At 37.5% G+C, this 13,211-nt stretch overlaps 1 protein-coding gene across 15 annotated transcripts in view; it reads right to left on the minus strand.

Moving 5' to 3' along the window:
* LRCH3 (leucine-rich repeats and calponin homology (CH) domain containing 3) overlaps positions 1-13,211 on the minus strand; it is a 69,150-nt gene that overhangs the window by 34,692 nt on the left and 21,247 nt on the right. For all 15 annotated transcript variants that reach the window (XM_014945969.1, XM_014945957.1, XM_014945966.1 and 12 more), the window contains exons 2-6: positions 6,266-6,410; positions 4,614-4,740; positions 3,748-3,853; positions 3,427-3,563; positions 2,370-2,479 (exon numbers count right to left, since the gene is read on the minus strand). In XM_014945969.1, coding sequence (XP_014801455.1) covers positions 2,370-2,479; positions 3,427-3,563; positions 3,748-3,853; positions 4,614-4,740; positions 6,266-6,410 — 625 coding nt within the window. The remainder of the gene's footprint in view (positions 1-2,369; positions 2,480-3,426; positions 3,564-3,747; positions 3,854-4,613; positions 4,741-6,265; positions 6,411-13,211) is intronic.

Here is a 13,211-nt window from a genome sequence, read left to right on the forward strand (position 1 = left end):
TCAGGACTCTTCTCCTTTTTAACATGAAAGCTGCTTTCCGTCTCCTCAGCTCTCGTGTCTAAAACAACTATGCAGTGCTACACACTTTACATGTTTATAATCATACAGCACCGGGGAGCTATGTAAGTCTTGAAATCAGGGGATGAGAAGCAAGATGCCTGGTAAGGCCAAGAGCCAAAAGAAAGACAATACTTGCCAACATTTCAAAGACACAGCTCCAAAGCCACACTAAACATGTATTTTTATCTGCTGTAAGAATGAACGGTCGCCCCAGTTCCAGAATATCCACTACAGTGGTTCATGCATGAGTAGTTCACGTTTTAAACCCTCTAGCTCCAGACTATACCAGTCTGCCTCAGTGCCAAAAGAATTGTTACATGGCTTCAGCAGTTCTGCCTCCTCTCAACCCCATTCACTCCAGCTCAAACCCCAGCTGCTGTGAACCGCGGTGCTGCGAATGAGACTGGCTGCAGCACCTCAAAACTTGCTGCAAGATAAATTTCACACAACTTATGTCTAGGAAAGGACTGTAACATACAAGGTTTCACTCTGGTAAGACAGTTTGACATAATTTGACAAGGCTAAAACAAGTAACTAGAACCTCCAAACCACAATTTCTGCCATAATGTTTGAGAGTCCCTTTTTTTATTAGCACTATTAACAACTTAGTTATTAAAAAATTTTTGATCAACAGTGAACTCACAGCACAACTGCAACTTCTTTAAACTTTAAGAATCTCTACCACTCAGTTTCAGCTTCTTAACCTTCATGGTATTTCACCTAGCTTATCAGATAAAACAGCTACAAAGCCTCTGTACTGACTGATATCTTAATTCTGTTGGTCACCTTTGAAGATAACAAACATAAAGCTCTTGTGACTTGCCTGGAAGTATTAACTATATTGTAGATGAAAGCTTTTATTTCTTTCATCCCAAATTCCAGAACAATATAATAATTTGGGATCCTCTCTTCCACTGGATCATTCTAGTATTTTCTCCTAACTTTCTCAGGTCCATGGACAGTTCTTCCATACATACCTGAAGACAGGAGGAATCACATGCAGCACTAAAGGTCCTAAACAGCACGGTAACAAGAAATAATTCTACCGCCAAATCTTATCTCCTCTTGGGGACAGAAATACAGCTAAAGGAAAGACAGCTGGACTTCATTTCATACGGCTGAAGCTGGAAGCAGCTCTAGAGAAAGCACCCTCAACCAGTTCTGCACTTATTTTTACATTCATAATTACAAGCTATGATTAAAATAAATTTATTCTTCTCATTTCACAGAAGCAATTAATTAAAGCTTCCATAGTAATATACAACTACAGCCAACAATAAATCAGTAAATACATAGCCCACTGATTTTGCTGGAATTTCTCTTAAAAATAAACAAACTACGCTAAACAGATCATGACATTTTATCATTTAGAGTCTTTTCAGTAACAGGACAGAATCCCCAGTATTATGCAAAAACCTTCTGCAACAGCTTATACTCTAGGAAACTGCGTAACGCTCATAAAATGCTCATATGTTAACCTCATGTAAAAAAATGATTTAAGACATTCAGTGTTGATGAGGAATCCCTCTGTCACTCCCTCACGCAAATTCTTCTTCACAAATCTGACTCATGATGATTTATTGTGAGGCCCTCTTGATTCAGGCTTTATTGCTGCTAAGACAGCGGTACATCCTTTAGCAACTTATTCTTCCACACCTTATTGCCACCTTCCAAGACGACTGAGGTAATTTTTATATATATTTAGTTTCTTACTTCTTTCTTTTATATCATGTAACAGAAATAAATCTTAACTCCTGCTTTTCTCTAGACATCTTAATTTAGCAGCTGATACAGCTGACTGTTCCAATATTTGTATTACAATGCCGAGTGATAGTGCCAAGTGAAAGTCTGCCAAAACCAACAGTTTATTAATGGGGTGGAGATCAGCATTTACACCTGCGGTTTGAGCACAGTAGTTATAAAATTCCGTACAAAAGGTTAAAAATCACAGCAGGGGTATACCTCAGTAAGTGTGTGGAGAATATTAAGATCATATAAACTGAATACACGTTAACAACATGAGAAGACGCCTCCTGTACTGCGAAGATACCAACACTCTCTTACTGTATAACAACTCATTGCCTTTCACATGATATTGCCCAGGTTTTCTTCTGAACTGGTCCTTGCTTCTTATATAGTGATCCCTTGTTAGAATGCATGAGTTAGCACAAATGGGCTTCTTCAAAGCCAGCTCTGTCAATGCACTTACCAAAGAGCAATCCTTAGATCTATTTTTTTAAAAAACTCAGACTGACAAAATTTTCCTGAATGTCATCAAAACTAGGAATTTGAGATTGTGCCAAACTTACCAAGATCCAAATCCCATGGGTCTCCTATCGTAGTCAGGCAAGTCTGGAGCTATCTTGCATGCTTCTATGTTCAGGTATTTAAATATGTGAATTTTTCCTTTTATACAGATCTTAAAAAAAAAAAAAAATTATGTAAGTATAATTTGAGAATACATATTGAAAGTACTCTATAGACATTTAATCTGTAGTTGAGAGTAATAAATGAGCACACTTATGTCAACCAATGCATCTTTTCCTCTAATCTCACTGCATTTTAGAGAAATGGCTACAGAGGGGCATCATGGGATACCTGTGATAGACAAATGGAAACTGTCCTCCATGTACATCTGGTCTGCATGCAACTTTGTCAGCTGGATGCTGAAATTTCATCATGCAAACAGGACACAAGCATTTACAAGTAGTAGAATTTATACCCTTGGCATCAGAACAGATGCATCCCACCCATGCCCAGCTTTGAATGGCAGTGGCAGACTGCCAAAGCAAGCTCAAATTTAAAGTGAATGAAGCAAGTAACAGCTGTCTTTGCTTTCAAAAGGGAGGCAAAACCCTATTGAAACTACAGGTCTTAGCAAGTGCCACTCTTGACTCAGAAGCAGCAGATCACAGTAGAACCTGTAACACTCCAGGGCTTATATACCCACATTAAAAATCAAATTAGTCACTGGCCATACTGCAGTTTCTAGCTCAAAGGCCAATTTGAGCACTCTGCTGCAAAGTGGCACTGAGGCCTCTATCAAAATTTCAACATTTGAGTGAAACAAAATTGCCTAAGAGAGCTTCCTCTCTCCTCCTCTGAAAGCAGAAGTGTTCAGCTAACATTAGTACAGTGCTAACAGAAGAATTCTTAGTAATATCCCACAGGTGAGACTACTAATGCAGTAAAGCAAGAGAAGAAAAAGGGATTTTTGAAGCTGTGCTGTTTAACACTTTCAGAACATACAATTTCTTTAATGTCCTCTTGTTCTTAAATAAAGTTTGTAGTATAATCCTTCAGTTTATAACTTCGTTCTGCCCTTTTTAGTTGAACTAGTCATCTGAATTCCTCACTGCGGTTTACCTGTGCAGGGGGTGACTGGAGAGGGTTGTTCTCTAACATGATGGACTGCAGATGTCTGAGGTTTCTATAACAAACTGGTATCGTTGTTATTTTATTGCAGGAGAAATCTAATCGAATCAAAGGCAACTCAGCAAGCTCTGTAGGTAGAAAATAAATATACAATTAAGCAGATTAAAATAGTATAAAAAAGCAAGAGTATAAAATATGTGCTTTACAAAATAATGAAGTGCGCTGCTTCTAGCTCTCAGGGGAAGAAAAAGACATTGAAAATAAAGGAATGCTTGAAGTTTACGCTGTTATCGCTCACAGCCTTTATCTCACCTTCAGGTAAATGCACCAAATTATTTCTTCTGACATTTAGGTCCCTCAATGATTCCAAATTGCCAATCTGTGGAGGTATTGTCTGTATTTCATTACAGCTCACATCCTACAAAGTAAGAGTAAAGAATGAGTTGCCACTGACTGGTAGGCTTCTGTTCACTAAAATATGTAGCACTTTATTTGGGGACTGCAAGAAAAAGACAACTGTTTTCACCTCAGATCCTTATATTCATTAAATCTCATTGCCGATGTGAAACATTATTCTCATTTTAACTACATGAGGAAATAAAAGCTTTAAAAGATTAAGCATTCATATGTAGAAGTTTATTTCAAGTCAATCTCATTTGAGTTATTTCATATTATTTGACAGAGCACAACATGCTACATAAAAGCTTTTTTCCAGAAACAAATGCGTTAAGAGTTCTAATTCCATGCAGACTTCCTTTCAAAAACAGGGAAGACTCTTAGTTAAATTGACACGGATCATTTGCTCCCCAGTGCAAGGCATTTTCCCCTCATATAATTGTTTTTTTTTTAAAATTTCCAAGTATTTCTGTTTTCTAACACCTCTATACAATGTCAAAACATAGTTGGAGGTACTACGGCAGATAGAAATCCTCCTTAGACTAAGAGCAGATTTAAATAACTTGTCATTGGATACAAGTGACTGGTTTACAATCACAAAGTTCTCAGTAGAATGAGAAACAGGATGTTGATCTTGCACATGCCCAGATAGCATCCTAATTCCTGCATTATTTTGATCAGTTTAAAAAAAAATATGTTATTTCTTCTGAAGCATCTCCGAACCTATTAAACACACCAATTAAAAATGAATAGTAATAGTTAAAAAATAACTGTGTACTCACAAGCTCTGTCAGCTGTCTGAGCTGCCCAATTTCTTCAGGTATTGAAACCAACTTATTATTACTCGCTATCAAAACCTTTAGTGGTAGACTGCAGAGGTGTACTGGCAATGTTGACAGCTGATTTCGACTTTTTGGACAGAAAGAAAACAAAATCATCAGAACTCTAATGAGAAATCACCTCACATCTTAATGCAATGAAAGACACATAACAAAAATAGCACTCCATTTAGATGACCAACTCCGTTTTTAAATTATTACTGTAAAAGTTGTTCCATGAAGTCTTTCTTCATTACTTGCTTTACCTAGTTACGTGTGAACAAGCTCTGAATGTCAACCACCAAACCTGACTGGATGCTTTCCAACCCAGGGTTGGGGAACATGATATTTTCATGTCCTTTCAAGTGCTTCTGACAACTAGCCACTCTCTGTCACAAATGAGTACGTTTGAACAGCGTGCAAAAGCCTTTTGGATAGGTGGTATTGCAGGCCAGCACATACAAAATGCCACAGAGAAAGTTATTACTTACTCAATTAGAAATATACTTTAAATATTCAGTAAGTCACATGGGTCAAGAATCTTGGCATGATGGATTTCACTATTCCAAAATACAGTCTTGGACATTTCATAATAAACTACTATTAAAGCAAATATGAGGTCATAGACTGGACTGTAACCTCAGGTGAGAATCAGGCAGGATGAGAATGGATTGCAAAAGAGAAACATTCCCTTTAAAAATAATAAAAATCGCAAGGAGCATTAATTGGATGATTAGAAAGTTATTAGGATCTTAACTAAGGCTTTGATCAGGTGTTGACAATTGCTGCTATATCATTTCACACTTGAAACCTATAATTCCCTACTATTAAAGGAAAAAAAACCCCAAACTACTGAGCAGTATATGAACCTAGAGTAGCTTTTAAAAGGATAATAATTGGACTGCGCCTATTAAGAGATCATAGCAACAGAAAACCCAGACCTGATTCACATCCTATTCCTACAATTCTCCCCATCCATAAAAAAAAATAATACAGTAAATGTAAGCATACTAAATTGGCAAAAGTATAACACCAGAAGGAAATAGCCTGAAGCTCTTCTTGATTGATGTCACTGCTAATTTGTGACAAGAAATTTTCCACACCTCTTAAAAGGCCTTCTACAAATGGAGGACGCTGTACACAGTGGAATTTCATCAACAGGCTAAGTTACAGCAATTAGTTTTTAATGCTGGCAGAGAAGTGCTAATGCTTGAGAAAGATCTTTAAACCACTGGTACAGTGAAGGCAAAGGGAAATTGCACAAGCCTTATTCAGCTGCTGAGAGCTGAATTGTAAAGACTATCCAAAAGCTGCAACCTTTTTTTCAGTCTGCATGCCTCTATTCCACATGAAAACTACTGGAATTTATTTTGTGAGTCCTTTAAATTGGAATTAGCTTCCTTCTTCATGTTCCCTTCTACAAGTAGATGCTTAATCTTTGTGTTCCATGATCCACCTAAGTGGGTAAGACTGGTTTAGGTTGCTTCAATTCAATATATATAGAGACAGACACATACATACAATGTAACAACTTGATGATTACACACCATGGCTGCATCAAAATTTATAAACCCAGACTATTTATGCTAAAGCAAAATTTCTAAGACAATCGTTACCTGATATTCAGAAACGTTAAAGACTGTAAGTTCAAAACAGCCTCTGGGATGTATCGAATGCAGTTCTGGTACAAATTAAGACTCTCGAGGGAAACAAAGTGACATGCTTCTGCTGGGAGCTCTGACAGTCTGTTCCGTGACAAATCTAAAGGGAAGGAGAAAAGAAGCATTCAGTAAAGCTATCTTCAAACTTCAGGAGGACAAGTATTGTCTGTATATTCGCTGTCACAGTGGGAACAGTTGGACAGGAATCAACCTGCAAAATTTTCTAGATCATAAAGTGACTCTCAAAATAAATCAACGTATTTTAAAATCTTACAGCCACAACAAGAAAAAGAGAGCCAGATGCAACATTCACACTTTCATATCCTGGACTGCCTTGTGCTTAGAGGAAGGGGTTTAAGATGCTGGATGTCTAGCTTTAAATCTCTGTTCCAGGACTATCTTTAGCTTATGGAGGTGGTATTGGGTGCCCTAGTCAGAAAATCAGAAAGTACTTTTCTCCCAGCCCCCTGCTCAGGTACTCTCTGCTACATGGAAATCTCAGCTTCAGATTTCTAGTCTAAAATATAGACTTCATATACATAAACACATATTTATAGGAAACAGTTCCAACAGGGGAAACACGAGGCACATACCTTAGATGAGCCTTCTATACTGTAGCCAAAGCATTCCCTCCTTCAAAGGGACACCAGTTCAAGCCTGTAATCTCAACCAGGCAATGGAAGGATTTTCAATAAAGGGTCTTCCCAGCTGCAGAGAAACACTCTGCTTGCTGCTATCAGTAAGTTTTACTGCTTCTTTATGATCATAAATTCCTTGCTTAGCAAGAGACAAGAGTTTAACCAAAACTACTACCAATTGTTTGTATTTGAGGAATCAATATTTTCCCTTAGCCAGTTTTAATTATGAGTCTGTATGTATAAAATATCCATGAGTGTTACTCTCCACATTATGATAAATAATGCAAAGGGTTCTTTTTTCTTTAAAGGTCAGGGAAGCTCCTGCTTATAAGTGCCAAAGGACAGTTCTCACAAACAGCTCCTGCTTCCTAACACACCCAGCTCTTAATTCTGACAGGAGTTATCCTCACATCAAGAGCACCTTGCGTCAGCAGGGAATTCCTATGGAGATACCGCCTGTTTAATAAACTGATGCTTCACCTTTGCTTTTTTAAGGGATGGCAGACATCCATTGTAAAAACCCATCTAACCTGAATGGGTGTCATGAAGGATTAAAAAAAAATGCAAATTTAATTGCTGTTTTCTTTATTTGTTTTGAATTTCAATTTGTCCTCATCAGTGTAAGACGATAAAAGCTCCCACCCCAAAACATATACAATAAATTGACACAGGAATTTCTGTGTCTTTATTCCATGAAGGACCCACCCAATAAAGATTACTTTTTAAAGTCTGGCAATGCAGATGGGTCTTGTGTCTCTTGACTTTTATTTTTTCTTTAAAGGGAAGCTTTTCCAGAGTAAAAAAGTTCTCATTGGGATAACCTGCCTACAACTGTTCCAACGTACGCTGCATGAGGTTGTGCAAGGAAAAGAGGTCACTCTGAGAGCAGCTGGAACTGACTCTAGGTCTATTTCGATGCTTAGAACAAGCCAGAAGCTAACTAATAACCAGTAATTAAGTCTCAGTAGAAAGAAGCACTATGAAAAACTCCGTAGAGAAAAACCTCCAGATGTACTTTAATGTACAAGTGGGAAGGAACTGTATTATCCAGTCTATGGGTATGACTGATGCTAACTATAGCAGAGGCTGCGATAGATATGAAGTTCAGCAGATATTGCTGAATGGTGCACGCAGCCTTAAATGTGACCTCAGCTTAAACTTGACTGAACTTGATTTTAAAAACCAACCATTTTAAGTTAAAGTTTCCAACCACCTCTAACAGTGGCAGCTAAAACTACAAAATAATAGAATTCATCAGCATTAACCTGCATTGCATAGCTAGAATTAATTGCCTTGACATAAAAGTTTGAGTTCTTTGACTCCCTTTTCTGTTTTTCTTAGGAAAGACAACATTTTTCCCCCTTTTTTCTTTTCTTCTAAAAGCAAAAAAACCCTGCACACACAGATTGCTAAAGACAGCTTCCATAAACATCCTAATCTTATCATACGCTAATCCAGATAAAACATCAGATAAATGCCTCAAATGCAAAGAAAGACCACAGTGATGGATCCTGCTTCCTGCTACTGACAAATACGAAGTTTTCTTACCTCTCTTACTTGTCCCAGGCCCTTCATATTGTCAAAGTTTGTGGGAAACTCTGATTGGAACTAAATACAACAGGTTTTTTTGATCACCTCACCACACCGCCCCATAAACCCCATGCCAGCACCAGTGCAGGCAGCAGAGTCCCTTGTTCTGGTGGCAGGGATTACCTTTGCTGGTTTAAAGAACACAATGGACTCCAGCCTAAGTGGAAACAGTAAATGAATCAGACTGACCAGAACCTGATTAAGAATATGTAGATACTAAAGGAGTCAATAAAGTATCCATGTAAATCCTGCAGGGACACAGCATACATTTTCAAAGGAATTTATGCAATGGACACTTATTTTCCACAAGCCATCTCCCGCAATACACTAGTCTGTCCTAGGGTTTCTTCTGCTTTACTTCCATTATTTAATTCTCATTAATGTTTAAGTGAAAATGACAGCAAACTTCAACCCTCCTCTCCTCTAAGTTGTACAGCTGCAGTAGATTTAAAGCAGAGTAATAGTGCTGAAACTCTGCAACAACATGATGTCCAAAATTGCGACATTCCTATTAGGATCTCTCTTGTGCCAACATTATGGTAAAATGTAACAGCAGAAGAGTGATTTCCAAACAAACATACTGTCCCAACACAAATAAAAATTATGTATCCTGAAAAATTTCAAATAACTGCAGCCAATCACAGCTTCTGGAATCACTGAAATTAGCTATGATACATACAACTTGCCATAAAGTTTCATGGTACAGTTGTATGTTTCCATATAAGAAAGGGAAAAGGATGCAAATTATTTCAGAGTTGACAAGAAACAAGCAATAATAATTCAGAAAAAATATTTAGCTTCCACATTGACTAGATGTTTAAACACCTATTTAATTTGAAGAATTACTGCAACATTGATTCACCTATGAGGTGTAAGTGTTTTTCTTAGGGACCCCAAAGGATGGAACTGAATTCCACCACCTACCCCACAATCTACTCCAGCACACAGCTGCGCTGGCAGCATCTGTTTCAATACCACCCATTTAAACACAGAAATAGGCTTCCCGAGTAATGAGCCATATTTTCTGGAAGAAGAGTCACAAAGAAAAAGTTTCTTTCAACACTGTTTTGGAAAGGGTTTAACCACAAACATGAGAATTCTCAATTGCTTTTTGTTTCACTTTATCTTATCAAGGAACATTTAAAGCCTACTGTTTACACATTGTTCAGACCATAAGGCACGGCGCACAAGTAAAGAACTTCATATATTCTGAGCTATGATGTAGTATTTCTAAAGAAATAACTCCCTGCAAAATAACATTAGGTATGAAGAAACGAAAATACTTATTTTTAAACAACAAATGAGCTCATAGCATGGCGGAAAAGAGACACCAAAGCTGGTTAGCAGCAATGACTAAGTTTTTCCAGACTTCCCTCAACCTACAGTGATTTTTAAAACTTGACATTTCTGTTTAGCAGTAGAAATCCAGTGGAAAGCGGATTAAATCTGAGCTGAACTTTCATGCTGCAGTATAGTCTCTTAAATCATTCAAAATGGGTCTAACCAACTACAAATTTGGTTAATAAGATTGCAGCATTTTTACTCAAATGATGGCCCTGAGAATGCTATCTTATACACAGCATCCATGATTTCATGTGCTAAGAGGGAAGGTCTGCCAGGACCATAAAAAAGGACAAGTGCTAGGAAAAAAAGACTATAAAACAAGAATACCTCTAGAATTAGATAGAAGCAATATATGATAAAATACAGTGTGTATTCTGAACCTGCAAATGAAGAACTGCTTTTGGTTATTTGCAGTCCCCATCTTGCTCCCCTGCAAATCTCCAAGAAGTACTGACACTTCCCAAAGTCTCAAGCACAGCATCCCTAAGACTCAGAAATATTTTTGATTTCAGCCAATTTCTCTGGAACCCTCCCCCACTCCAGAAAGCAGACCTTAAATGGGACCAGAATCAGGGCAGAGAGTACAGCAGTCATTGTATGAAACAATTCAACAACTCCATCCTCTTCCCCACCTTCCTCCTAAAAATATCTGAATGAAAGGAACAGCTCTAACAAAACCAGGAGAGAAGGAAAGAAAAAAGCACTCCAGTGATGGATATATGCTATATATTACATATATGCTATCTCTGCACTACAGCAGTAGCTGGTGCTTTTCCAGAAAAGAAAGTGGGAGTGAGGCAAAGGAAAAAAAACTATGGTATTTTATTGAAAATATCTTGCCAATTAAGACTTGTTTTAGTTATATTCTTCTGCTCCTGTATCCATAACTGTTCAGCAATGACCAGAAAATAAAAAGGCATTATAGTACAAATTATTGTGCAAACCAAAATTTGTGCAGATTTCTCTCAATTTCTCAGAAAAATGAAAGAATGTTGCTGTGAGATAATTTTATATATATAATTTTTTTACAAATATTGTATAATGAATTAAGAAGCAATTGATAACTGTTAAATCAACCAAGGAGTAATCAGCATGATGCAGACTATTTGCTTTAATACGTATGTACACACCCTTGCTGCTTGACATAACATAAAATGCAGAGTGAACAACTAATTCCCTCTGCCAAAAGCACAAACGCTGAATTTCACTATGAATGAGCAGGAGCGAACTATGGATATTATAATTTGAACTAGGATTGACTTGTTTGTGTTCACATTTCATGGGTTAAAATTACTGTTGCCAGAAATCTGCTTTAAAAAAGGTTCTTGTAGCCTGCTAAAAATGGATGTGTTTCCTTGAAGGCAAGATCATGTGGAATTTTGGCAAAGGGGAAGCGTTCTTTGGAACTAAGCTCTTTGTGAAAGATAAAAAAGCCAACAGTACAAATACAAAATGAGATCTCAGAGCAGAGTCTGATCACTGACCTTTTCCATCTTAATTGGGATTCCACTCAGAAAGCCAGCAAATCCAATGTTAAAAGCGACTAGAGAATACACTTCGTTTAAAATTGCATCATTTGGCATGAAATGTAAACTCTTCCTGCTCAGAGAATGTTCCTCTAACATCAAACATTAGCAGGGCTGTGTTCACACATCTTTAACTTAAGCTGTAACACACATTTTGTCTCCAAAGGAAAATTACTGATGTATAGAGATGCACTGTTTAAGGTACTGGGTTACTTTAACCCACTAGACACTATGAAGAGAGGGAGCTGCAGCTCAACTGTTTCTGGCACTCAAAGGAGCTGGGCGGTGGTGAATTCCAATTCATCATGAGATGCTAATGTGATCAGTCCACTAATCCTGTTGCGATGGGAATACGCTTTGGCTCTCCTTCCAATTAACGACAATGAGGGCCAGTTCTAGGCCTGGCCTGTGCTACAAAATTTTGTTGATAAAAATCTGCCTTTTGTCACCAGAGATCTGCATGCGTTTGCCACACACGTCTAATTATTTTATTTTTTTTTCCTTTTTAAATGCAAACCAGCAAAGCCTTGATTTTTGGCCATCTGTTCAAAACCAAAAGTCAGCAACCACCATAACACCCGCTGGCAAAACACTAATGTAAGAGAGATTGTGACATTATGTCAGCAGCTGTAAACTGTGGGCTCCCACCCATGATGTATCATGTCTTCTATAACAACCCAGTTGCAGCTGTGTGACATCAGCCCCAAACGTGCTGCAGTGATGCAACAATCCCACTATCTGTGAATTGATCTGAATCCTGACGGTGACACTGGCTGCTACACGCTGCCCTCAACTAAGATGACTTCATTTCAAAGGCAAGAAAACATTCTGTTTTTCCTAAATCTATGAAGCAGGCATCGTAACTTAAAAGCACACTCACAGTTTTCCTTTTATACCAAACAAATCTAGGATATATTAGCTTGCAGCTTACAGACAAAAAACGTATTTTCATACCAATAATTAAATAAGCCAATCAATGACCAGGAGGTTGACAGCCAGTATAGTGACAGAAGGAAAAAGGCTGAATGAATTGCTGTAAGAGGACAAAGTACAGCTGTTCAAGAAGAAGTAAGTTCAAAATCTGGAACTGTGTAAACAGACTGGTTTTTTTTTTTTTTTTTTTTTTTTTTTTTTTCTCTCTTCAAATACACAACTTAAAGACCAGGAGCAAACTCCACAGTTTCACAATGATAACAACAAAGCCGCAATCACCAGCTTCTCATAAAACACTCAAGAATATCCTTGAGGTAGTTGATGTAATCTCACAGATATGGAAAGCAGCTCACCTGAACAGCTCATTTACAGCCACTGCTCCCAGGAAATTAACTGCTTAGGTTACAGGTTTGTTATCTTTCTGATAACGTCACTGAACAGGTCTTTTGAGGAACTTGGTGCCATTTGATTGCCCAATTATGACATTTAGAATCAACTCTATTAGAATGATTACTCACATTTCCAAATGCATTTCCAAACACATTGTTATATAAACTTTAACTCTACTTCTTGGCATTCATTCTATTAGCCAAATAAATTCATGCATATGGATCCCATTTTTATGAATTTTCTTCCACCTCCCAAACATCTCAGAACTTGAAATGAAAATCTGAGAAGACCAATGCTTGTGATCCTGTCAATTTTTAGGAAACATTCCCATAAAGCTACTGAAAATAAATGAAAGCACATCCCTAAGCAAATGAGCTACTGGTATAATTGTACTGACTTTTCTTGCACAAGAAAACTAGAAATCATTATAAAAGAGTACCTTTGTGATACAATTCTTATGCTGTTGGTCTCTGTACTCAG

The sequence above is a fragment of the Calidris pugnax genome, unplaced genomic scaffold, assembly GCF_001431845.1.
Source record: "Calidris pugnax isolate Ruff unplaced genomic scaffold, ASM143184v1 scaffold111, whole genome shotgun sequence".
NCBI classification, from domain to species: Eukaryota; Metazoa; Chordata; class Aves; order Charadriiformes; family Scolopacidae; genus Calidris; species Calidris pugnax.